The following is a 27,902-nucleotide window of genomic DNA, read 5'->3' on the forward strand; positions in this document are numbered from 1 at the left end:
TCCCCTTTACTTCAGAGCTTTGGCTCTTCTTGGAATCCAGGCAAGTGCACTGGGTCCGGCCTTCTATGTGTAGAATTAGGTGCCCTTGAGGGGTTTAGGAGCCTAATTTTGCTTTTGTGGTTGAAATCCTTATCAGTGTTGCCACACATTCTCTCTGAGAGACCATGACTTTTGGTTTTTATTCTTATTTTGGGTTAAAGGGGAACTGGCTGGTCTTTAACTAAAAGTTGTTTTTTGAGGGATGAGCAGACTTTGCTACAGCTTCTATCATTTCTCAGGTGTGATGGTTAAACCTTGCACATGCTTTTCAAGCACAATGGTTGAATGGCACGTCGAGTTTTTGGAGTTTAAAATAGGAATGAAGAGCCTCTTAACTGATAGCTAGAGGCTGCGTATTGTACTCTGAAGTCAGTTATCCAGTCCTCAGTGACTGCCACTGATGACCTAGTCGGGAACTTAAATGGCAGAAACTCTTATGTTAACTATTCCTTATGCTGTCCCACTAAAATAAGTACACACTTTACAAGCTTGACAAATTTGCATATCTTTTGCTTTCCTTCTAAGTCCGCAGAACTGTTTATCCTTACCAGAAAAAAAAACACTTACTCTGATCTTTATCTCCCTCCTTTGGTAATTGTTCCATTGGAAAAGGTCCAGGTCCTTCAGGGTTTCTTTGCTATATCACATTATCTCCATAGAAACATTGTTATAAGTGGTGGCAGTGTGCTTGGGTTCATACATGAAATCCTGTTTATCCCAGATGTCCTGATTTTTAACTGTTGGCCATTGTAGCTGAACAGGGTTTTAGCATTGTTGGGTTAATTAAGTACGCTTTTGTATCAGAGCTGACCTGTGGGAATATAAGTTGCAAGTTAATTCTCAACAGATGATTCTTCATAAAGAATTAGAACCTGGGGAGTTTATTGCAGGTGTTAGGTGTGACTTTAAATGGGGTTTTGAGTCTCTTAGCAAAGGTAAAATGCTGTGAGGAGTCAGGACTACAATGTTGTAAGGAATTAGTGTTGCAAGACCAAGACTCATAAATATATGGTCAATGATAGTGATAAGAAATTTATGGAATACGGATTATTGACATTTTGCTCAAACCAGAAAAACTGCCCTTAATTTCAAGGATTAGCATTCAGAATCTATAGCATGTGACCTTTATTTCTAAATTTAAAAAAATTAAATAAGAGTTTTATAGCATACTGTGAAGTGCTTGCTAACTGCAAGGGAACTTGATTTTAAAAAGCACATGGAGTTTACTTTCCTGTCTTTATATTTCTAGCACTTTTCCACCTTTCCCCTTCCAAGCAAATGTTATTATTAAATTGGTACTTGATTATTCCAGTCAAGCTGCCAAAGGGAAGCCATTTTGATGTCTAAGTACATGTTTTTGTTTGTTTGTTTTTAAATTTGGGGGGAATATATGCACGCATGGGGAGGCTTAAAGGACAAAACTGTTTGCTTTTATTTGTACAATAATAGCTGTCAACCCAGTCACATGAGCTTATTGAAAGACATGCTCTTTCTGTTTAAACTGAGGTTTAGCGTTGTGATTTGTTGAATCTCTTAATTTACTTAAATGGTAAAGAAGTTGCTGTGGGTCTTGAAGATACACATGTTGAAATAGGAATTATAAAAACAGTTTGGAGTCTTCATTTAAAAACACTGTAGGACCGGGCACGGTGGCTTATGCCTGTAATCCCAGCACTTTGGAAGGCTGAGGTGGGCAGATCATGAGGTCAGTAGATCGAGACCATTCTGGCTATCACAGTGAAACCCCATCTCTGCTAAAAATAAAAAAACAAAATTAGCTGGGCATGGTGGCGGGCGCCTGTAATCCCAGGTACTCAGGAGACTGAGGCGCAAGAATGGTGTGAACCCTGGAGGCGGAGCTTGCAGTTAGCGGAGATCGCACCACTGCACTCCAGCCTGGGCAACAGAGCGAGACTCTGTCTCAAAAAACAAACAAACAAACAAACAAAAACCACTGTAGTTGAAGAGAAGAATGGTGCCAAAGTCCCAGGATAAGGGAAAGTGTGGCGTTCTGAATCTCCTCACGGTTACTCCGTGACTGCTACATGTCTGTTTGTTGAGATGTAGGAGCTCTGTATATATTTTGTATGTTAACCCTTTATCAGATACATGATTTACAGATATTTTCTCCCATTCTGTGAGAGGCTCCTTGCAAATGCTCTCATACACCTACATATATGTATATTTTCTCTATTTGGAGAGTAATAGACTGTAGGACTGGGCAAGTTCCTACATTGAGATCTTTTTATTAATATATCAATATCTGAAAAAGTGGTAGATTAATTATAGAGGATCTTTAATGTTCTTCTGAGGTCTAAGATTCTACTAAATCTTTATTTTTGTTTAAATTATTTGTGTAAAATACATATGACATAACATTTATCTTAACCATTTTTAAGTGTACAATTCAGTGGCATTAAGTACATTCATATTGTTGTGCACCATCACCATCTCTAGAACTCTTCATCTTGCAAAACGGAAACTCCGTAGTTATTAACAATTTCCCACTTCTCTGTTGCCCCAGTTCTTTTTTTTTTTTTTTAGACGGAGTCTCGCTCTGTTGCCCAGGTTGGAATGCAATGGTGCGATCTCGGTTCACTGCAAGCTTCGCCTCCTGGGTTGGAGCAATTCTCCTGCCTCAGCCTCCTGAGTCGCTGGGATTACAGGCTCCCACCACCATGCCCAGCTAATTTTTTACATTTTTAGTAGAGATGGGGTTTTGCCATGTTGGCCAGGCTGGTCTGAAACTCCCGACCTCAGGTCATCTGCCCACCTCGGCCTCCCAAAGTGCTGGTATTACAGGCGTGAGCCACCGTGCCCAGCCTATTCCCCCCAGTTCTTGGTAAGCACCATTCTACTTTCTGTCTCTATGAATTTGACTACTCTTGGTAACTCGTATTAATAGTCATACAGTATTTGTCCTTTGTGACTGACTTATTTCACTTAACAGAATGTCAGCGCTCATCCATGTTGTAGTGTGTTTCAGAATTTTCTGACTTTTAAAGGGTAAATATTCCACTGTTTATACTGCATTTTGTTTATTCATCTTTTGATGGACACAGGTTATTTCTGCCTTTGGCTGTTGCAGATAGTGCTGCTGTGATCATTCGTGTACAAGTATTTATGGGCATGTTCCTGGGAATGGAATTGCTGGGTCATGTGGCATTTCTATGCTTAACTTTTTGAGGAACTGCTGTACTATCTTTTCCACATTGGCTGCACCTTTTTACGTTCCTACCAGGACCACACAAGGGTGCTAGCTTCCCTACATCTTCACTAATGCTTGTTATTTTTTGTTTTATTGCCATCCTTATGAGTATGAGTGGTATCTCATTGTGGTTTTGATTGGTATTTTCCTAATGATTAGTGATGTTGAGTATTTTTTCAGGTACTTATTGGCCACTTGTATATCTTCTTTAGAAAAATGTCCATTCAAGTTCTTTGCCCCAACTCCCTACCCCCACACTTTTTTTTTTTTTTTTTTGGAGACAGAGTCTTGCTCTGTTGCCCAGGCTGGAGTGCAGTGGCGCAGTCTTGGCTCACTGCAACCTCTGCCTCCCGGGTTCACGTGATTCTCATGCCTCAGCCTCCTGAGTAGCTGAGATTATAGGCATGCACCACCACACTCGGCTAATTTTTTGAATTTTTAATAGATACAGAATTTTGCCATGTTGGCCAGGCTGGTCTCAAACTCCTGACCTGAAGTGATCCCTCTCCCCGCCTTGGCCTCCCAAAGTATTGGGATTACAGGCGTGAGCCACCGTGCCGAGCCCCTATTTTTTATTTTATCTTTTTTTTTCCTCCACCTTAAGACTGAGACTTTGCCCATTTTTTAAATTGGGTGGGTTGTTGAGATGGAGGAGCTCTTTATATATTTTGTATGTTAACCATTTATCAGATACATGATTTACAGATATTTTCTCCCATTCTGTGAGTTGTCTTTCACTCTCTTGAAGTGTCCTTTGATGCACAGAAGTTTTTAAGTTCAGTGAAGTTCAATTTATTTATTTATTGAGACAGAGTGTCTCTCTGTTGCCCAGGCTGGAGTGCAGTCGCGTGATCTCGGCTCACTACAACCTTCGCCTCCCAGGTTCAAGTGATTCTTGTGTCTCAGTCTCTGGAGTAGCTGGGATTACAGGCGTGTGCCCCCATCCCTGGATAATGTTTGTATTTTTAGTAGAGACGGGGGTCTCGCCATGTTGGCCAGGCTGGTCTCGCACTCCTGTCCTCAAGTGATCCGCCCACCCCAGCCTCCCAAAGTGCGGGGTTTACAGGTGTGAGGTACTGTGTCCAGCCGCAATTCATTTATTCTTTGTTACCTGTGTTTTACGTGTCATATCCAATAAATCACTGTCAAATCCAATATTGTGAAGCTTTTCCCCTATGTTGTCTTCCAAGAGTTTTATACTTTTGCTCTTATATTTAGGTCTTTGATCCGTTTTGAATTAATATTTGTGTATAATGTAAAGACCCAGTTTGATTATTTTGCCAGCACTATTGTTGAAAAGACTGTTCTTTCTCCATTGAATGGTCTTAAGCATCCTTGTTGTAAATCATTTGACCATATATGTCGACTGTGGTTTTATAGTAATACCATTGTTACAATATGGTTTGATACATGTAATTTTTATTTGACGTTTCTGAACTTTGTTTAAAATTGAACTTGTTCCATGGCTGAATGATTGATAAAATAAAATAAAATAAATAAAATATTGGACTTGGAAAGTAAATATGAGGGTAGTAAGTTAGTTATCTATTAGAGTAAAAGAAACTTGAGACATATCAACCAGTTGCAGTATGTGAGCCTGAGTTGGATCCTGGTCTATAAAATAAATTTCGATCAAATAGGGAAGTTTTTAATATGGACTGGATATTAGAATTACACTAGGAAGTTATTAATTTTGTTAGATGTGATGATAATAGTTTTGTGGTTATGTGGAAGAATATTATTTTTATGGAGATACTTGCTGAAAAATATTTAGTGGTGAAGTATCAAATCTGCAACTAACTTTGAAAATGGTTCAGCTAAAATAGGAAATTTCGCAAATTATTAACTTTTTTTTTTTTTTGAGATGGAGTCTCACTCTGTTGCTCAGGCTGGAGTGCAGTGGCACGATCTTGGCTCACTGCAACCTCTGCCTCCTGGGTTCAAGCAATTCTCGTGCCTCAGCCTCCCGAGCAGCTGGGACTACAGGTGCGCGCCACCATGCCCGGCTAATTTTCGTATTTTTAGTAGAAACGGGGTTTCATCACATTGCCCAGGCTGGTATCGACCTCCTGACCTCGTGGTCCGCCCGCCTCAGCCTCCCAAAGTGCTGGGGTTACAGGCGTATATGGTGTTTATTGTATTACTCATTTTTTCTCTTATGTTCAACCATTTTAAAAATACATTTTCAAAAAGTTGTTTCCACTGAGCTTTAGATTCACTTATCAGTGTTTGCTAGATAGTTCCAGGTAATCCATAAGTACCTTAAACTCAACATGCCCCAGTTAAGCTGTCATTTCCTAGTCTTCTTGCTTTATGTCCTTTCTCATAGGGTTGTTTTCCCCTGTACCTTCCATCTGACATCACCACTCTGAGGAGGCCTTAGCCTACTTATGAACAATGTGAACAATCCCTCTGTCATGTATGCCATTGTGGTAAAACAGCTGTTGACATTTTCATGTCCCTCACTTGTTGCTGAGCTCCTTCATTGTTGATCTCTTCTGTCCAGTATCCTTGAACTGAGCTGTTGAAATGTATTTTCCTTTATTCACCACAGTATTTCATCTTTCTTGCGAGTGTTGGCGTTTTCAAAATGAGAGACACTGGTTCTTTTGATCCAGGCCTTGAATGTGAGGCCCAGAAGTCATTCCAGAGCACTAATCAGTTGCGCGGATAATTATTTGGCATTTAATCAGTGATGACCCCCATGTTAGGCAAGGTGATCACTAAATGAGGTTGTGCTTTGTCTTTTAAAGGTGGGAAGAAGAGCGCTATCCTGAAGGCATCAAGTGGAAATTCCTAGAACATAAAGGTCCAGTATTTGCCCCACCATATGAGCCTCTTCCAGAGAGTGTCAAGTTTTACTATGATGGTGAGTTGTTTCAAGGTTCTTGATTCTTGGCCAAGAAAAGAAATCTGCTTCTATTTAGGAATAGAAAACAAGGAAGGATCCTATATAATAGATAATCCTTTTTATTTCATTTTGTTTTATTGCCATGCGATTTTGAGGAAGGGGCATCAGGTGTTAACTCTTTTTTTTTTTTGAGACGGAGTCTTGCTCTGCCGCCCAGGCTGGGGTGCAGTGGCCGGATCTCAGCTCACTGCAAGCTCCGCCTCCCAGGTTTACGCCATTCTCCTGCCTCAGCCTCCCGAGTAGCTGGGACTACAGGCGCCCGCCACCTCACCCGGCTAGTTTTTTGTATTTTTTAGTAGAGACGGGGTTTCACCGTGTTAGCCAGGATGGTCTCGATCTCCTGACCTCGTGATCCGCCCGTCTCGGCCTCCCAAAGTGCTGGGATTACAGGCTTGAGCCACCGCGCCCGGCCCAGGTGTTAACTCTTAAAGGCCCATTTGCTGCTGAAAAAGTGCCATGAAAAAGGGGCTGTTCATGTCTTCCCTACATAGTCCAAAAAAGGTTTGTCAACATGGCTCACAGTGTGTGGTCCACAAGCTGAAGATTTTGATCTGAACTTCATTTCTAGGGAGTGACTCTTTGCAAGAGTTATTAGAAAATCCTCACTTGAATGGTAGTATTTTATGTTAGCAATATAATAATGCAATCGGACAAGCTGCTCATCACTAGAAACAGTACTAGTATATGGTTGAGGATTAATAGTCTGCTATCAATCTCTAGATAAGGCTGGTAGGCATCTGTCACTTATTCTGTGTAGCATAACACTATGCCTTTGATATATGTACAGTCAAGTCTGATGAGCTGCTTTAAAGAAATGCCCTGCCTGGGTCGCTTAGAACCCTCAGAATTGTCCTTTATCTGTCGTTGGTATTTCTATCCTTGGGTTGAAGGATTTGAGGGTAGCCTTTGACATGCCTCCTGTTGGCAGTGTAGCAGTATGTAGATGGTAATAACTGATTTTCTTCATTCCATGAGTTTTATCTGGGAATGGTTAGAGCATTGTTCCTCATACCCTTATGTGCTTACGACTCAACAGAGTGGATCTGAGCCCATTTAATAGTTGTGGGGTGGGCTTCTTTTCCCTTCCCCACCGACCCTCTTCTTCTTTCCCCTTTCCCAACCATCCTTCCCTCTTCTTCTGTCCCCTTTCCCCACAGTCCCCCTTCTCCTTTCCCCACCATTCCTCTTCCACCTCCACTTGTCTTGCCACCATCTTTTGGCCACTGTTATTTCACCTCCCCATTTCTCCACCATTTTTCCCACCCTCAACCCCCCACTGTTTTCTTCTCACCCATCCCACTGCCCCCACCAAAAAGAAAAAGTTGTGGGGTAGGACTGAGTACTTCTGAACCAAGTGGTCTGCTGACCAAACTTTGAGAATCACTGGGCAGGATAACTGCTGAAAAGCGTCCGTGGTGAACACTCAAGCGTTCTGGTGCATCTCTCTTTCCACCAGTAGTGGCCGTAGGTCCACCAGTGCTTGTAGGCCTAGGTAGTAGTTTACACTAAAGGGCTAGGTCTGCAGCTGAGGAAAATGCCAGACTTGGCAAGCTGAAATTTGTTTTTTTAAATGACATATTTATTACCCAAGTGTGGTGGTACACGCGTGTAGTCCCAGCTACTTGGGAGGCTAAGGTGGGAGGATCGCTTAAGCCCAGGAGGCGAAGGTTACAGTGAGCCCAGATCGCGCCACTCCCCTCCAGCCTGTGTGACAGAGTGAGACCCTGCCTCAAAAAATAAAATAATAAATAAATAAAACAACATATTTATTGAATGTATTTGTGTTCAGACATCAACACCCAGCAGTGGATAGTACTACTGACTTAGACCCTGATCTTGGGGAGTTTGCAGCCTAACAGGACTCCATAGTCTCTGGCAAATGCTTATATTACGTAAAGGTTTTGAACTGTTGACCAGAGAGCCTAAGATAGTTCTTTCAGCCCTCACAGTGGTCATTCCTGGAGACTCTTAAGTATAATTCAAAGCCAAAATTCCTAATTAAGAGAAAGGGCCTAGGACCTTGAAGAGCACCATCTCGAAGTGTAGTCCATAGCCCTGGTCTGGACTCACCAGGAGCTTTAGGATGCTCAGCCGGTAAAGCCTCACTTTGAGGTTCAGAGTGATGGGAGGGAAAGCTAAATTCCCTAGTCTTGGGGTTTCTCTTCCTTTTCAAGATGGGAAGCAGAGGCCTGGTCTAGTTCACAGGTTGCCATAGTCCTTTCCTCCCATTCTTGCCCAGTCTCCAGCATTTTCTCAGTTGGTCCTCCGCTGGGATTTCTTCTCTTTGTGTGAACTCTTACTCTGTAGTAAGTCAAGAAGTCATATTTGACTTTACTTCAAACTGATACAGTAAGTGCTGCCTACTCTCTGGGGAGGAGAATTCTTAGACTCCTTTAGAACCTGCCAGGGAGGTGGGGCATGGGCTAGCTGAAGCAGTGAATTACTGCCTCCTCTAAGGACCTTCAGTTTACAGCTTTGACTCAGCAGTTTCCTTTTCCTGGAGCTCAGCCTTTTCCACAAAGTGTTAACATTGCCAGGAACCTTCCAGTCATCCTCCCACTACTCTACTGCAGGGAGCCATCATTTCATCTTTTGACAGCTCGTCTAAAATAGGAGGAGTCACAGTTGCTTCTTCCTCTATTGGAACAGAATTCAGTAAAACAGCCCAAAGTCTCATTTTTAAAATTTTTTAAATTTATTTTTATATTTATTTATTTGATACAGAGTCACACTGTCACCCAGGCTGGAGTGCAGTGGCATAATCTTGGCTCACTGCAACCTCCACCTCCGCGGTTCAAACGATTCTCATGCCTCAGCCTCCCAAGTAGCTGAAATTACAGGCACACGCCACTACACCTAATTTTTTAATTTTTAATAGAGACGAGGTTTTACCGTGTTGGTCAAGCTGGTCTCGAACTCCTGACCTGAAGTGATCCTCTCACCGCCTCCTAAAGTGCTGGGATTACAGGCGTGAACCACCATGCTCAGCCACATTTTTGTTTTAATGGTGTTAACATTTATTTTATACCAAACAGACCTGAAAACAGTTTACATTTTTTTCTTGCTATTTTATTTCATTTATTTTATTTCTAATGACTTAATGTTTTCCGTTATATTGGAAACATGTTACAGTTTTCTAAAGAAGTTCAGGGAATCTTTTAATACACAGCCAATCTTCCCCAAAGTGTCTTCCTTCCAAAGCAGAAGCTTGGGGGTTGATGGGGGCAACTGCGCCACCTGTTGGCCTTTTAAGTTAATGGTGTCCAAAGTGGGCTCTTTTTATTATAACTGTTTCAATTTTGTGCTATAGTTCTCTACACCCCTGCAGTCAGATTGCAAATCATTATGAGATGAGATGTTTTCTGAGTTTCAAAATTAATGGATTTCTGGTTAAATTTTAGTTTTCTATAAAGAATGTGGGCACCCTTGGTGAATTATTAATACCTGTGTAATAGTAAGGTGGTGGATTTATAGTTAACCTCATTTTAAGTATAGCCAGATGCTCTTAGTATAGCATTGATTGGTTCCAGGGATGTTGTAAAGTTGGATTTTTAAGAAAAAATGGAAATTGGTGCTAAGAGTACTGACAAAAGCATTCTGTTTGAAAAGTGGATTAAATTCCCAAGTACTTTTCTTTCATTGCTTTATTAACTAAATCAGGTACATAAAACCCCTAGGCCCTATTCAGATTTTCTTTACCAGTTAGCAGCTTTCATTGTGAAACATCTGAGTCCCTTTAGACAGCTTTTTGTTTGTTTGTTTGTTTGAGACAGAGTCTCGGTTTGTCGCCCAGGCTGAAGTGCAGTGGTGCCATCTTGGCTCACTGCAACCCCTGCCTTCTGGGTTCAAGTGATTCTCAAGCCTCAGCCTCCTGAGTAGCTGGAGTTACAGGCTCCCACCACCACGTCCGGCTAATTTTTTATATTTTTAGTAGAGATGGGGTTTTGCCGTGTTGGCCAGGCTGATCTGGAACTCCTGACCTCAAGTGATCTGCCTGCCTCAGCCTCCCAAAGTGCTGGGATTATAGGCGTGAGCCACCGCGCCCAGCCCCTTCAGACAGCTTTTACATAAACAATTGGATACACCAGGAACTCCAGTCATCCCTTGTGCTGTGGATGCATCCTGGTTCCCTGAAAGAGGCAGCATCATGGTACCCTTGTTCCATAGCAGTGTATTGCAAACTCTAGTGTGCATCCAAGTCTCGTTAAAATGCAATTTCTGTATAGGATTCAGGAGGTCTAGGAGGGGGACTGGGATTCTGCATTTCTAACAAACTCCAGTGTGATGCCAGTGCTGCTGGTCTGTGAGCCACTGTTGAATAGCAAGCTTCTAGAAGAAGGTCTTATTTAGGCTTTTCATATGGGAAATCTGGGCTTGCCTAGTATGGATATATATTTTTTATTCATATTCCACCCACCTAACTTTGAAGAAGAAAGATGCCTATTTCTTTTCCCCACAATTCCTTTCTTCCACTCCCTGCCCTATCCCTTCCTCCCCTTCTTGAACAGAGGCTGCTTAGCTTAGCAGTGGCAGGAGTCCCTCTGAGGATTTGATTTTTAAAAACCATTGAAGAGGTGTAAAGGACCCTGCTTGCTGAAAGGAAAAGGAAGAGTGACTGGGCCTCCCCCAGGTCATCCCTGTCCTGAGCAGGCACCTGGGAACAATTAACTGGCATAGTCTCCAGAGAATGACCCAGGTAAATATATGCTAAAGGAAGGAGAATTTGTACAAGTAGATATAAATCAGTATGTTGTCTTTGTTGTTGTTGTTACTATGTGTCACCAGACCTTTATATACCATGAGAAGGCAAACCATTATTAAAGAGAATTCGCTAGCCCTGGGTATTTATACTTAGAACATGAATACTATACCTCACTTTTTGGAACCACTTTTTTCTCTAGGTAAAGTCATGAAGCTGAGCCCCAAAGCAGAAGAAGTAGCTACATTCTTTGCAAAAATGCTCGACCATGAATATACTACTAAGGAAATATTTAGGAAAAATTTCTTTAAAGACTGGAGAAAGGTACTGTAGCCCGTGTGTTAATATCTTAGTAGCTTGCAAAACAATCAAGTATGAAGTAATAAATTATTTTGCAAAACATTTCCTGATGTAAAATTTTGAGTTTTATGGATTTTGCTGTATTTAAAGTTGTGCACTTTTTGTCTTCATTTACTATATTATGTAGGGTTTCGGTCCAATAAGAATACTTGAATATCGGCCAGGCGCAGTGGCTCACGCCTGTAATCCCAGCACTTAGGGAAGCCAAGGCAGGTGGATCACAGGGTCAGGAGATTGAGACCATCCTGGCTAACATGGTGAAACCCTGTCTCTACTATAAAATAGAAAAATTAGCCGGGTGTGATGGCGGGTGCTTGTAGTCCCAGCTACTCGGGAGGCTGAGTCAGGAGAATGGTGTGAACCCGGGAGGTGGAGCTTGCAGTGAGCCGAGATTGTGCCACTGCACTCCAACCTGGGTGACAGAGCCAGACTCCGTCTCAAAAAAAAAGAATACTCGTATATCTTTGCTATCGGCTGTCATGTGATGGCAGGTAGGGGGTTATGAGATTAGGCCAAACAGAAAACCTCAACTCTAGTTGCGCATAGGAAAGTTTGTCTCTGCAGGACTGCCCAGTGTCTGCTGTTGCAAAGAGAAATGTTAATCTGATGTCCCACTCCCTGTTCACTCCCTGTTAATTCTTGCTCATTTGTTCTAGGTACTTTCTACTCTTGAAACAACATATACTATATTTGCCTAGGTGATTTTTTAAAATCTCATTATTCTCAATTTGGATAATGTGGACAGAGGCAGCAGTAAAGTTTACTTCCTGAACTAGCTCTGAAAAGCAAATTTAATAAATGAATAGAATAGGGGTAATGTTTCTCAGAGAGAATCAGTATGGAATTCCAAACTTGTATTCATACGCCTGGGGACAGTGTGCCACGGAGTCTAAGAAACCACATAAGAGTTCATTTTTTTCCATGATAAGTCATTTTAAAACATTTTGATATTATTAAATACATATTTTATAATAAAGAAATATTTTTTATTCTGTGTTTTTTTGTTTTTTCAAAATTCATTAATTGAGATTGGCTACTTCGAGAAACCTTTGACTGAAAAAATGGTGCTTGGGTATATTCGCAAAGAAACCCAAGGACTTACTAGTGTAGTTTAGTTGTTTTTCTTTCATCTCCCTGTTTTCTTTTCACTAGGAAATGACTAATGAAGAGAAGAATATTATCACCAACCTAAGCAAATGTGATTTTACCCAGATGAGCCAGTATTTCAAAGCCCAGTCGGAAGCTCGGAAACAGATGAGCAAGGAAGAGAAACTGGTACTACAGAATTTATTAAACCTCTGGAGAATTTTGGAATCGTGATTGGTTCATTTAATTTGCTTCTTGGTTCTTACGACACAACACTTAACATCAGTAATTTCACATCATTCTGTGCTAAAGACTTAGAATTCTCAAAGTCTAAATTTTCTTAAAGGTTTTAGTTAGACTGAAAATTGTGAATAAGTACTTTGCTCAGTAGCTCTCTATAGGAACCCTGGTGCTTCAGTGACCTAAAAACCAGTCAGTAACTCCAGCCAATAATATAGTAATTAAGGATGGACAGAACTGTCCCACAGTGGCTACTGGATATTAAGGATTTAAGACAGATGAAATCATATTGGCCATATACCTTCCTGTTCTTTTATCTGTTTTACTGTGGAATCTTGCAGTGCTCATCCATCTCCATCTTCCAGCCTTGGCCATCCTCATTACTGAAGAATTTTTCTGGTATCCAGCTGGGATGTCATTTTTCTTCTACAGGCTGCCTGTTTTTGTAAAAAAAGAAAAAAAAAAGAAAACAAAAGTTTATTGGAACCAGCTGCCCCTACTTTTCTACATATTATCTATGGCTGTGTTTATGCAACAATGACAGAGATGAGTAGTTGCAAAAGAGAGTAGTTGCAAAAGAGACTGTGTGGCACTCAAGCCTAAAATATTTTCTATCTAGAAAAAGTTGTCAGCCCCTAACTAAAGGAATCCAGGCTAGAATTTCATTTTTTCCAATCAGAAGTCTAGAAGTTAAGGATTTTAAGGAATTTTTTGCACTTCAAATTCCTGTAGTTTCAGTATTTTGAAGGACTTGCATGTTTATATAATTCAGGCCATTGTATTTATATAACTCATTGTTTCATGGTACTTATTTGGCCACTAGTTTAAAAATTAATGTGTTACTATAAGAATGTTAATTGCATCAGACTTTCTGTCTCAGGTAAATCTTATCCTCAATATTCCAAGTTAGTGAAATTTAGTATATTATTTACATCGGGGCATTTTGAAACTTAAAAGATCACTTTGGAGCTTTGTTCTTAGAATACTGATCCAAAGATAGATTTTATAAACATCCCCTTGTCAGAGTCCCTGCAAGGACACCTGCTGCCAGCAAGGTCTGTTCCCACCCACAAGGCAGCAGGGCTTAGTTAAATTGAATCAATAAGTATATAAAAAGAGTCAATAGAGGGTAAGGAGGCTCAAAATCTTGCCCACCATACCCCACCTTTTTGGAGCAAGGATCATAGTATAGAGCATTTAACCTGTATACCTACAAAAAAATTAGTGACAGATCTGTCTGGACTTTAAAACCCATGTTTTTAGCTGTTTAACTGCTGTTTTAATTAAATGGCTCGAGCTATTCTTTTATGAGGCTCTATCAGAGACCCCTCTCCATTTCCTGTTTTGATAGTACTCAATAAAATAGTACGAATTTTTAAAGTACATTTAAAAACACCCAAACAACATTTATAAACATATATCCTTTAAGACACAGGAATCAGTTTTGAATCTAGTTGAAATCAATCCTTATAGGCAGATCTTTTTGGGGAATTTTATGATATTTAAGTTTGAGAAAACCACTAGAGGTTTTCCTTTATTTGAATTCATTTTTTAGTCATTTTCAGACTTTTCTCTATCTTGACCTAGTCTCCCACAAGAGATAAAAATGTATTAGTAGAGAACAGCATCGGAATCTATTTTGAGTACTTTCTTGGCTGTCTTCCAGAAAATCAAAGAGGAGAATGAAAAATTACTGAAAGAATATGGCTTCTGTATTATGGATAACCACAAAGAGAGGATTGCTAACTTCAAGATAGAGCCTCCCGGGCTTTTCCGTGGCCGGGGCAACCACCCTAAGATGGGCATGCTGAAGAGACGAATCATGCCTGAGGATATAATCATCAACTGTAGCAAGTGAGCTCGCACTTCATCCTGTGGGCCAAAAAGGGGGTGGAGGGTGTCCTTTATTGTACTTGGGAATATTTCCCAGGTTACACAGGACTGTTTGGGAAGGGAGATACTTAAGAGCAGGACAGTATTTCATGCATAGGTCTCCAGATGTTTTTGAGGTACAATAGTCTCCCCTCATCCACAGGGGATATGTTCCAAGACCCCCAGTGGATACCTGAAACTTCGACCCAACTGCTGTCACTTGGAACACATTTCTGTTGATGTCTTCCACCCCCAAATTTAAAGCCTTTTCCATCTTTATTAAGTACTTACCACATACAGTGGCTATAACTTTTGCAGTCTGAGGTGCAACAGCAAAACTAGCATGACTTTCTTTTTCCTTCTTCACAGTTTCACAGATGGAAGATTCGTTTTTACCTTAGATCTCAGCAACTTCAGCATACAGTTTTTTTTATTAAGTCGATAATTTTCACCTTTTCATTTAAAGCACTCTACACCTTCTCTTTGGCATATCCAAATTGCCAACATCAATACTTTCGCACTTTGGGGCCTTTATTAAGTAAAAGAAGGGTTATTTGAACACAAGCAATGTAAAACCATTATAGTCAACCTGATAACTAAGGCAGCGCCTTAGTTACCCGGGGCAAGTGACGTATACAGCATGGATATGTTGTATATATGGTTCACGTGTCCCAGGTGGGACTACAAGAGATTTCATCATGCTCCTCAGAATAATGTGCAGTTTAAAACTTACGAAATGTTTATTTCTGAAATTTTGTATTAAATATTTTTGGATGACAGTTGACTGAGGGTAAGTAAAACCATGAATAAGATGGGACTACTATATTGACTGTTAAGAAGGAAACTTGGAAAAATATGCTCAGCATATATGTCCACTTGAGGTCATGAAAGGTGAAATTATTCCTCACATCTCATTTCACCATCCTCTTGCTCTGTTATTTCCAGAGATGCCAAGGTTCCTTCTCCTCCTCCAGGACATAAGTGGAAAGAGGTTCGACATGATAACAAGGTTACTTGGCTGGTTTCCTGGACAGAGAACATCCAAGGTTCCATTAAATACATCATGCTTAACCCTAGTTCACGAATCAAGGTAAGTTATGGGATAGTTGAGAGCTGCACTGGTTCATGGTGCTGATAATCTTTTTCTGTTGAAATGTAATGTTCTCGTCCTCCAGAATCACTTTGACAAATTAAAAACCCTTCCCGTTGAAAGAAGGCAAGTAGTTAGCATTATGGTGATCTTCCTACAATGCCTCCATTTTTTTTGGGTCACATTGTAATCTTATTTATTTATTAATTCACAAATATTTACTGAAATCCCAAATGTGCCACACAGAGTATACATTTGGTGCTAGGAATTATGTTGGCAAACGACAGACGTAGGTCCTGCCTTCACGTTGCTTAATGTCCAGTGGTCAGAATGTGTTGAAGTACGGTGGTTGTATATTGGCCTCTGCAGATCTCTTCTACTTCCTCACCTCTCTTGGCTGTGAGAAGGGAATGTAATTTCTGTATAGCCTGAAACAAGTTGTAAAATCTAGTGTTTTACATACTTCTGGCTTCCTGCAGTCTCATCTGGGTAGGTTCACCAGGGCCAAATGAAGTTACGTGTGTGAAAGCACATCATAAACTATGTTACATACCTGTGCATTGTTATTTATTGATAGTGTTATTGCAAGGAGATAACTGCTTTGGGGGGAATAAGTTCTCGTTTGCCAGATAGCTACGTATATCCAGCTTTAGAGAGTTCCATGAACTTCTTCCCTCCAACATACTATGAAATATAAACCTAATAGAGACAAAAGCACAGTCAAGGAATTAGTTCTATGTAGACTGTTACTGTTTTATGTGCAGGAGACCTGGGACCTTTCTGAAGAGGTAACATTTAAAGGATAATATAAAAAAAAATTTTTTTAAAAGTAGTACCTGAAGATCTGGCTGGCCTCACTATATGGCTTCCTCTCCTGCCTCTTCTTCTCTCAGAACTATCAAGCTCTTGCTTACCTCTGGGATTTCAAAAGGCTACTTTATTTTCTCTATTAGAAACACCCATTCTCCTATTCTTTCCAGGGATACAATCCTATTCATCCTGTAAATATCATCTTAAATGTTACCTCTTCAGAAAGGCCATCCCTGAATCCTAGAGGCTGGATCAGGTACCCTGGTATACTCTCAGATGGCACCCTGTACTTTTCCTTTGCAGCATTTACAGCAGTTTAAATCTACTGGTGTGATTTACATATAATGCCTCTAAGTCTTGCTGAAGTGAAGCTATGTTCAACACAACTCCACTGTTCAAAGTCCTTTAAGGGCTCAGTCTCTTTAACATGGCATATAAAGCTGGCTGCATTTAGCAGTGGATGTCACAGGAGAGCATGAAGAGACTGAAGATCTAAGTTACACTCTAAGAAGATCTAAGAGTTCCTAGGTATTGGATCTTGGGCAAGTTTTGGGGCCTTTAAGTTTAAAAGGAAGCTACCAACCTGGGATTTAAAGAGGGAAATGACACCAGATTTGTATTTTGGAAACTCATTACATAATTGATCATTCTGACTGCTGCTCTGTGGAGACTGGATTGGACACAAACAAGAGGTAGAGAAATCAATGGGAGGCCGTTGCAGTACTCCAGGCAAGAAACGGTGATGACTTAAGACAAATGATGGCAATGGGGATGGAGAGAGGTGACAGATACATAGTGCATGCTGAGTACTTGTACAGGTAAGGATTAGAGTTAATTGTAGGAGCCTCTCTGAGGGCTGAGATCCTTGTTAGATAGGCCAGTGGAACACCTCAAGAGCAGAGAGCCAGCCAGTTTTATTCCAGACAATATCCAGCTAACTGCTATACACAATAGACATTTTTGCAAGTTTCTGGATGATGATTATGGTAGTGAACCTAAAAGTCACCCAGAGTTAGACTCTGAACCTTTTTTTGTTTTTTTTTAATTCTTTTTTTTGAGACGGAGTCTCGCTCTGTCACCCAGGCTGGAGTGCAGTGGCCGGATCTCAGCTCACTGCAAGCTCCGCCTCCCGGGTTCACGCCATTCTCCTGCCTCAGCCTCCCGAGTAGTTGGGACTACAGGCGCCCGCCACCGCGCCCGGCTAGTTTTTTGTATTTTTTAGTAGAGACGGGGTTTCACCGTGTTAGCCAGGATGGTCTCGATCTCCTGACCTCGTGATCTGCCCGTCTCGGCCTCCCAAAGTGCTGGGATTACAGGCTTGAGCCACCGCGCCCGGCCTAGACTCTGAACCTTATACTCAGGACAGAGTGCCTGACTTGAACTGCAATGGGATCCCAATAGGAGTCATTAAAGGCCTGGAAAAGTGGTGCCATTAGGGGAAAAAGAAATGATTTCTTGAGCTTGCTCTCAGTTCTCTTTTAGGCTGTCTCGTACTCAGCAGTATAGTGAGATCTTCAAAGGTTGGGGTTTGATAGTGCCTTGAATCATTTTTAACTTTATATTGCCAGCGGAAGAAGCATTCTCTTTTTAGATTTTTTAAAAAATAGAAAGATACAAACATTATGGGTTTTATTTTTGGTGAAATATTGCAAACATACAGGAATAGATAATTATGTAATGAACACTTGTATGTCCACCATCTGGCTTTGTCACATCTTAAAATTATGTTCTATGTGCTCAATTATTTCATTTCATAAAAAATACTCTGATAAACATAGCTGAAGCCACCTGTATACCATTCACCTCCTTCCTTGTAGATTACTATGAACTCGGTGTTTTTTATTCTCATATATATTTTTTGTATTTTTACAGTATATTTATGTGTGCATAAACAATATGTAATTTTACAATATGTAACATACTAGTAACATACTAATTTAAAACTAAAACTTGTTTTTAGTTTACAATATGTTGTAAACTTGTAAGCTAAAGACATATATTGTACAACATATTGTAAACTAAAAACAAGTTTTAGTTTTAAATTAGGTATGTTACTGGGATCATTCTGCAACTTATTTCTCTCCAGCTTTGATTTTGAGGTTTTATTATCTTAACCTACACTTTTAATTAATCCGTTTTACTTGTGACATGGTATTCTATTATATCATAAAAACTTATCTATTCTGTTGGTTTTTGTTGTTGGTCTTTTGAGACAGTGTCTCGCTCTGTCGCCCACCCTGTAGTGCAGTGGCGTGATCTTGGCTCACTGTAACCTTTGCCTCCTGGATTCAAGTGGTTTTGGTGCCTCAGCTTCCTGAGTAGCTGGAATTATAGGCGTGTGCCACCACGCCCAGCTAATTTTTGTATTTTTAGTAGAGACGGGATTTCACCATGTTGGCCAGGCTGGTTTTGAACTGACCTCAAGTGATCTGCTCACCTCAGCCTCACAAAGTGCTGGGATTATAGGTGTGAGCCACCATACCCTGCCTCTATTCTCTTCTTAAGAGGTATTTAGAGTTGTTATACAGTCTCTTGCCCTTTAAACAGTGCTGGAAGAAACACGTTTCTTGTGTATATGGATGAAAATTTGTTTTACACATTAGATATTTCCAAATTGTTCTCTTACGTACTTGAATTTACATCATTACTCTCCTCCTCTCCTCCCGTCTCCACCCACAACAGTATTCCTCTTTTTCCATATCCTTGCTAATGTTTCTAAAGTTTTGCTTTTTACATTTGGGTCTTAGATCGACTAGAATGTATTTTTGCATATGGGAAGAAGTTGAAATCTAATATATTTTCCAAATGAGTAAACTGTTGTCACAGAACTATTTAGTTGTATTACCTCCTCTCTTGTATATAAGATATATCTACATATGTGTCAGACTGTTTCTGGGCTCTCTGTCCTCTTTAATTAGTGTGTCTGTTTCTGCATCAGTAGCATACTGTCCTAACTTCTGTAGCTTTATAAAGTCTATTGAGTAGGACAAGTTTGTTTCCTTCTTCAAAATTGCTTTGGCTATTCTTGGCCCTCTGCTGTTTCATATTAACTTTAAGATAAACTTTTTCAAATTCTAATGAAAACTGTTGATAAACTTGTTAATTAACAAATTCTAATGAAAACTGTTGAGATTGTTATAGGAATTGCAATATATTTATAGATTAATGGGGAAAGATACTGACAATATAATTGAGTTTCCAATTCAGGAACATGTTGTGCCTCTCTATTCATGTCTTTTGAATGTATCCACCAATATGGTTTTTTAATTTTCTTCATAAAGGTTTTACATTTAAAAAATTTTTATTTTTAAGTGACCTTATAGTTTTTATTGCCAATGTGAATGAGATTTTTTTCCATTACATTTCTGTTGGTTATTCCTGAAGTGGTTATGCTTATAATTTTGAGGTGTTGATCTTGTATCTGGCAGCAGATACAAGAGGTGCTCAGAGTTGTTCAGGGTTGCTGAACTCTTAGTTCTAAAAGTGTCTGTCATTTGGGGTTTCTATGTAGATAATTATTTATAAAAACAGTTCATTTTCAGTTCATATATTTCATATTTCTTTAAGTTTTAATTTTTATTTCTAAACACAATTATCCATAAAATCCTAACCCTTTCCCTAGTCAATAGCAGTCACAGCCAAATGTTTTATTAATTTCTATACTCAGTGCTTCCTTTATCTCTTACCTTCTGGGGTTTCTTGTCTTGTTGAAATACACCCTTTAATGCTTCTTTAGTGAAGACCCAACAGTGGCACTCACTCACCTTTGTTTACCTGAAAATTTCTTTATTTTCATCTTAACTCATAGTCTGTCTTTTCTCCAATCAAGAAAGTGTCTTATCATTGATAGATTCTGGTTTCACTATGCTGTATCCAGGGATATATATGTATTTATAGATAGTCAGACTTTCAATCTGAGGACTAATGTACTTTATCCTACAGTATTACCAGTCATTATTTCTTCCATAGCGTCTAGACCATTCCTTCTGTAGTTCTTTTTTAGAGTCCTATTAGATGAGTGTTGGCACTTTTCAATCTAGACATCTTTTTTAAACTATATTTTCATACCCTTTGTCTCTTTAGGTCTGATTTTTTAACTTTTAAGTTCAGGGGAATACTTCATTTTGGGTGAGTTGTAGCACTCACTTCCAATTCACTAATTCTGTTTCTAGTTATATTTAATCTAAAATTTATTCCATCTATAATTTATTTCAATTACTACTTTTTGTTTTCAAAATTTCTAATTTTATATCTGATTTTGTTTCATTTTTGTTTTATAATTTCATGTTTTTAGATTTTGTATCTTTTTATGCATACTAAACATACTTACTTGAAAGTCTTTGTAAGATGGTTCTATAAAATGTTACCTACCATGAATTCATGTGCTAATTACTGTTGGCAGTTTTTCTGAGCCATTTTCCTTGTGTCTTTTGATTTCTGTTTGTAAGCCCTTTTAACTGGGAGGTGTTTTTTGCTTATGTATTATTCTCTTTTCTTCCCCTTCTTCTCCTTCTGTGTTCATTACTTTCTGTCTTGCAGGGAGTCTCCTAGGCCAGCTCAGCCCAAGCTAATAAGGCCCCTGACTTCAGGTCCCCACTTCTTGCATGGAGCAAGAAGTGATCCTCCTGTCTCGGCCTCCCAAAGTGCTGGGTAGGTGTGAGCCACCACATCCAGCCTAGAGCACTTACATTGCTACATATTTGGAGCAAACGTAATTAAAGTATGTCTTATTGTGACCCAGCAGTCAATAACAGATAACGTTTTTATAGTAGAGTGCTGAAGGGTGGTAACTTGTGGTTTTACTTCATGGAGGGCTTTAGGTCGGCTGTATGGGAGACTGCCATCACGATGCTTTTGTTCTACACATCTCTGCTCAGCCTCCAGAGATGTCTCCTATTCTAAGAGCCGTCTGTACTTACTCTTGTGTCTATATTTTACTTACTTACTTCCCTCACATAATAGTGTATCATTCTATCCTATCTGTGCTCTATCAAGAAATGTAGCACAAGCATGATGTGAACTATGAATTTTCAACAATTTAAAAAATTAGAGCATTGAAGGGTAAAAAGCACAAAGTTGTAGAACAGCTGAAGTGTGATCTTTTTATGTATCCTGTCTTTGCCCCTTTACTGGAAACTTGGATTGGCCTACTTGCAGTCATTACCACAGTCATTGCCACTACTTCTAGCCTCAAAGGTCGTTGAAAGGATTGGGATTTTTGAGAACTACAATAACACTTGCTCTAGGTACTAAAAAGTTGTCCTGAGCTCATTCATTTTATGTTCATCCCAGTTTGTTTTTGCTTTTCCTCCCAGGATTTCCATTACACAGACATCTTGCAAGTGTATTTCCATTCTCTTTCTCTCCCACTCTGTGCCTGGTGCCCATAGGATCTGAAATAGCATTGGAATGACAGCTAGCCTTCTGGAACCTGCAGTTTCAACCAAGGAAACTCTGATTCCAGATAACCCAGGAGTTTCTTGTCCTGCATAATCTAGGAGTTTACAAAAAGGATGTTTATGGGTACTCACTGCTAAGTACAATCCACTGCTGTAAGTGGATTGCATTTGGAAGCATTTGGAAGCATTACCTGCTCTCACAACCCAGGGAAAGTAGCCCTTAGTAAAATTCAGGTTTTTCAAACCAGCCTTAACCTTACATACAGAATTTATCATCACAATTTTTCTTTCAAATGAAATACAGCAAACTTTAGGATCAATGTTGACATCATGTTGCGTTCAATCCTGTTAAAATACTCTCAGTGCCAAATACACACTTCTGCCTTTTTTCTCTTTAGAGTCTAGAATTCTGTGGGGTTCCAAAGATGTATGTGCCTACAACCTTTTTTATGTAACCTAGGGATTAAAGGGCTTAATGTGAAGGAAAATATATTTACACTATTCATCTTGGAAAGCTCTCATTTTGGTGAGTTCTATTAGAGAAAATAAGACACAAGCTCATTAAAAATATGTACATATATATTCTGAGCCTGGCATCTTGGTATAAAATTCAAAACGTTTTAAATCTGTGTATTAATAAGACTAACATAGATCTAAGTGTGAAGACTAAAATATTAAAGCTTGTAGGTGATATCATGGTAGAATATGACCTTAGAGTAGATTCCTTAGGACAGAGAAACACCAACAAGAGAAACAGTTGACTAAATGGACTTCATTAAAATTAAAAATGTATGTTCAACAAAAGACACTGCTAAAATAAATACAGAATTTACAGACTAAAAGAAAATATTTGCAACATGTTTATCTGGCAAAGGGCTTATATCCATACTATACAAAGAATTCCTATAGCTCCATAATAAAAAGACAGACATTCCCATAATAAAAAAAGCAAAAGACTTAAACATATACTATACAAAAGAAGATACAGGAATGGTCAATAAATAAGCAAATGAAAGAGTACTCGACATCACTAATTATCAGTGGAGTGAAGATTTAGCCACAGGGAGATACGAATTCCAGTTCTAGGTATTTTTACCTCAAGTGAAATAAAAACATATTTGTCCATGAAAAGACTTGTACAAGAATGTTCATAGCAGTGCTATATTCATAAGAGTGGAAACATCCCAGAATAGATAACACATTATGGTACAGTCATAGAATATACTATATTTATCAGCAGTTAAAGAAGGGAACTACTTATATATTCAACAACATGGATGAATCTTAAAAACACGTTAAAGGCCAGGTGTGGTTGGTGCATGCCTGTAATCCAAGCACTTTGGGAGGCCGAGGCTGGTGGATCACTTCAGGTCAGGATTTCGAGACCAGCCTGGCCAACATGGTGAAACTATGTCTCTACAAAAAAATACAAAAATTAGCCAAGGGTGGCGCACACCTGTAATCTCAGCTACTCAGGAGGCTGAGACATGGGAATTGCTTGAACCCGAGGGGCGGAGGTTGCACTTAGCCAAGATTGCACCACTGTACTCCAGCCTGGTGACAGAGCGGGATGCTGTCTCAGAGAAAAAAGAAAAAGAAAGCGTTAAAAAGGCAGACAGAGGAGTCTATACTGTGATTCTATTTATATAATCTAGACTAAGCAAAACTAATCTATGATGATAGTAATCAGATTGAAGGATCAGTGGTTGCTTGATGGAGATTGCCCGAGAAGGGAAATAAAGAGCCATGTAAGAATACTGGTAAATGTCATCTTCCCCAATACAAACGTCTGAGAAAGTTACTAGAAAACAGGGTCCAGTTTGCCTTCTCACCCCCAACTTTGTAATCTTGAATCCAGATCCTGATTCCACCCAACCACTCTGCTGAATGGATAGCAGCTATATTAGAGAGACAATATAGTGGGCCTGCTAGTTTAAAGAAGTCACCCAAAGAATGTCATCTACAATCAGTTAAATTAGATTTTTACCCATTACTGAAGTGTGATTGAATTAGGGAAAGAGGAGAGGTGGTCAAAGGCAGCCTTCTCCAGTGGATTCCTTGTCTTCTTGAGATGGTTTTGTGATACCTTGCCTGGAAGACCTAGGTGGTTAGTTTATTTTCTAAAAGTTGTCTAAGAAAGTTTGTTTAGGGCATTGAACACTGCAGGGACAAGCATACTTCTTGGAGGCCAGCCATCTCCTGCTAGATCTAAGCGGGGTGGCTTCTGCCCCGACCTCCATCTCAGCTTGAGAGAATCCTGGATCCTTTGTGCAGGAGCCCAGCCAGCCTGTGAAGAAAAGTTGGTCTGGTAGTATCCTGTGAATGACTTAAGGCTTGGGTTTTTCTAAATCTCATTTGCCTGACTCCTACCTTACATTCCAGTGGTGTGACTAAGGAACTGAGCAAACGTAACCCTAGGGGACTTTGAAACAGGCTTTGGTAGCCTGTGTGCATTAGAGTGAGGGGAAAGAGGCCACTTCTGAGCTGGGTACTCTACTGTTGAAGGTGAGCCTTTTGTGTCCAATTTTTCCGTGCATGTGTAAGAACAGTTGTCATGGAGATTTTCTACTGACTTGTGCATGAGGACAGCTTGTATCTCACCTTTTCTAATTCACCCTGTTAAATGTCAAAATGTACTAAGACTTAGGTATTTTTTCTGCGTCACCAACTACTAAATCACCAACCCATAATAGCAGGTAGTTACTGAAACTCCTGTTTTATAGCCAGACAAGTACATACCAGTGGCACACATGATTGTGAGAGTGCTGACTCCTTAGCTTTACTGTTGTAAGCTTTTAATTTCTGAGTACTTTCAGGATCGAGAAGTGGAAGACATTGTTGCTCTAGGTACCTCATGCTTATGCACACCCAGAAGGCTGGTTCTGCCCCCACCCCACCGCCCACCCCTTTTCTTTGATAGGGTCATCCTCTGTTACCCAGGCTGAAAGGCTGGCTATCTTCACCACAGGTCTTATGTCTCTAGGACCATGGGCCCACGTCATAGTCAGGAACCAGGCATGTGTGGGCAGAAATCACTACCACTTTCCTTTGTTGTGGGTGGGGAAATTAAGAGCAGAGATTCTTGGATTCTTAAATTCCTTCTCTATGTTTATGTCATGTAGTCTGTTTTATGCTGTTTTATGTAACCCCCTGCTTCTGGGATTTCTTGAAATTTTTCCCTTCTCACTTGTCATAATTGGCTCTTGCTTGTGAGTCTATTTTCATTCAGCTTGGTAGCAGAAATTCTTCTTCACTATTGTTTAGATTCAGTTTTCACACGGTTTTAATAACCCTTCATTGGCTTTAGAATCAACTTTTAACCCTTCCACCAAAAGCTCTTATTTTTTTTCAAGGCTTTCCAGAAACATAGTTCCTCTCAGTCTCATCAAGAAATGCTTTGAAATGCAGAAGTTAGAAAATGGTGAATAAGTATGGTTGTTCCTGGAAGTCATTGTGTCCTTAGTAATTACATGTTGTAGTCTTTGGTTCTGTGTCTCTGACAGCTTCACCACACTGTAATTTAATGGAATTCACTTAGATTTAATGGAATTCAGTCCTAGTAGAAAACTGCTATTGGGTCGCAGAGTTGGCAGCAAGGCTGTGAAACTGATGTGGGAATGAGGGTGATTATATGCTTTGTGTTGACAGAATTTAGTTTTTGGGACATCCCATGTGGGTTTTTCCCAGGAACATAAACATTTTACAGAATTAAAACTAGAAACTTTCTTCTGGGAAAGCCTCAGAAGTCAGTTGTGCTTGGCAGTGAGATGGGACAGTGTGCATTCTTATCAGGTTAAATGTGCCAAACTCTCTCTTCAGTACTATTCTTTTTTACCTTTGCTTAAGGTCAAGTTCCTGCTCTTTTATTCAACATGTCGCTTTGTCACCCATGCTGGAGTGCAGTGGCATGATCTCGGCTCACTGCAACCTCTGTCCCCTGTGTTCAAGCAATTCTTGTGCCTTAACCTCCCGATTAGCTAGCCGGGATTACAGACTTGCATCACCTTGCCTGGCTATATTCAAAGTCTGCCTTTACTACACTGTCCCGAAGTAATCTGCCTTTGGGTTTGGGTCTTTATAGGGTGAGAAGGACTGGCAGAAATACGAGACTGCTCGGCGGCTGAAAAAATGTGTGGACAAGATCCGGAACCAGTATCGAGAAGACTGGAAGTCCAAAGAAATGAAAGTCCGGCAGAGAGCTGTAGCCCTGTACTTCATCGACAAGGTGAGAGCATCTTCCCATCGGCATTGTCTAGTGTTGAGCTTAACAAAGGGAGTTTCTGCTCTGCCCCAGGCCCTGTGCCACATACTATATATCACAACTCAACACACATAGAAATATATTTGTGTGTATAACTGAATCAGAAGTTGCACAGAACAATGCTTAGCCTTACTGTGAGCAGTAGATTCTGATTTTTTTTTTTTTTTTACTTTATTTCATTCCTTTAGAAAGTTGGTTATAACTTATAAAATTGGTTAAATAAACCATGCAGGTATCACCATTATATAGTTTTAAAGACCATGCTCTAGAGGAGATCGATTTCTTGGTACTCACGAGAAGAAAAAGAAGTTCATGTTTTTCCCCCAGTCTTGTGTTTTAACATAAGTTCTGACTTGTCTCAAAATTCACACTAGCTTTTTAAGTTTGATTGCCCAGAGTAGCAGCACTCCCTCATTTGCTGCCTTATTTATTTTTTTTTGTTTTCTCCATCCCCATTTCAGAGGACAGAACAGACAGAAGAGGAGCTTGAATATTTAACATCCCTCTAGATTTCATAGTGGGTGGGGGAGGAAGTAACACTGCAGAATCCAGAGTTTCCAGGCCATGCTGACTGATGCTGTAGCTTCAAACAGAATTGGGAGGCTTCTGTTTTGGATTCCCAGAAATTGTATAAGGGTCAAAAGGCCGGGCGTGGTGGCTCATGCCTGTAATCTCAGCACTTTGGGAGTCCGAGGCAGGTGGATCACGAGGTCAAGAGATCGAGACCATCCTGGCCAACGTGGTGAAACCCCATCTCTACTAAACATACAAAAAAAATTGGCCAGGCGTGGTGGTGGACACCTGTAGTCCCAGCTACTTGGGAGGCTGAGGCAGGAGAATCACTTGAACCAGAGAGGCGAAGGTTGCAGTGAGCCAAGATTGCGCCACTGCACTCCAGCCTGGTGACACAGCAAGAGTCTGTCTCATGCTCACCTTTTCTTTCTTTCCTGGGCAGCTTGCTTTGAGAGCAGGCAATGAAAAGGAGGAAGGAGAAACAGCGGATACTGTGGGTTGCTGCTCACTTCGTGTGGAGCACATCAATCTACACCCAGAGCTGGATGGTCAGGAATATGTGGTAGAGTTTGACTTCCTTGGGAAGGACTCCATCAGATACTATAACAAGGTCCCTGTTGAGAAACGAGTAAGTTAACGTAGCCTGTACTGTCTGGCTTGTTTTTCATTATTCAACAAGCATGGGTTGACTGCTTTTTTGTGTGTTCTGCACTTTGCTGGGCACCAGCAAAAGTGACTTGAGACAGGCATTGTGGCACATGCCTGTAGACCCAGCTACTCAGAAGGCTGAGACAGGAGAATCACCAGAGACCAAAAGTTTGAGGCTGTAGTGTGCTGTGATCACACCTGTGAATAACCACTGCACTCCAGCCTGGGCAAAATAGTGAGACTCTGCCTCTCAAATTAAAATAAAAATAAATGACTTGAAAGAGGAGAGGTATTATTTGGTATCTTGTGTACCCCCTTTTAGTCACTGTCCCGCCCTGTGCTATCTTCTGGTAGCAGTATTCAATTGAGTGGCTTCTGTAGCAGTATTCATTGGAGCATGCTGTAGAATAGGCCCTTACAGCAAATTCAGCATATGATTTAACTGTATCTTAGTATCCCCTGGTCATGTGGCACATTTTTAACTTTGCATCTTTGCTCAGCCTCTCTCCAGCTCCTGAGTGAAAGGTTAATCTGTTAGTCCCCAGATCTCTGAGCCCATCACTGAAGAGGGTGCTACAGATCTATAGTCCCAATCTAATCTTTTCCATAGTATTGGGCTTGAACCAGAGACGTATAGTGTGCAGGATCCTAATAATCCAGCCCATCAGCAGTCCTCTTCTTATAAGGACACTATAATCAGTAATTAGGCTTTGCTAGCTGTGGAAGTACTCTGTATGAGAGACTAAAGAGATTTGACAATTAAATG

General features: G+C 40.2%; 1 protein-coding gene and 1 long non-coding RNA gene across 2 annotated transcripts in view; one reads left to right on the forward strand and one right to left on the reverse strand.

The window, feature by feature from the left end:
* TOP1 (DNA topoisomerase I) overlaps positions 1 to 27,902 on the forward strand; it is a 95,217-nt gene that overhangs the window by 57,695 nt on the left and 9,620 nt on the right. The window contains exons 9-15 of the mRNA XM_005569002.4: positions 6,001 to 6,116; positions 11,060 to 11,181; positions 12,370 to 12,492; positions 14,210 to 14,397; positions 15,361 to 15,505; positions 25,796 to 25,939; positions 26,931 to 27,116. Coding sequence (XP_005569059.1) covers positions 6,001 to 6,116; positions 11,060 to 11,181; positions 12,370 to 12,492; positions 14,210 to 14,397; positions 15,361 to 15,505; positions 25,796 to 25,939; positions 26,931 to 27,116 — 1,024 coding nt within the window. The remainder of the gene's footprint in view (positions 1 to 6,000; positions 6,117 to 11,059; positions 11,182 to 12,369; positions 12,493 to 14,209; positions 14,398 to 15,360; positions 15,506 to 25,795; positions 25,940 to 26,930; positions 27,117 to 27,902) is intronic.
* On the reverse strand, positions 22,472 to 27,102 carry LOC141407922 (uncharacterized). The gene is made up of 2 exons (XR_012419393.1): positions 26,909 to 27,102; positions 22,472 to 23,287 (listed from the first exon to the last, which is right to left on the reverse strand). It is a non-coding gene; the product is annotated as an uncharacterized lncRNA (long non-coding RNA).

Source organism: Macaca fascicularis, chromosome 10, assembly GCF_037993035.2.
Source record: "Macaca fascicularis isolate 582-1 chromosome 10, T2T-MFA8v1.1".
Lineage (NCBI taxonomy): Eukaryota > Metazoa > Chordata > Mammalia > Primates > Cercopithecidae > Macaca > Macaca fascicularis.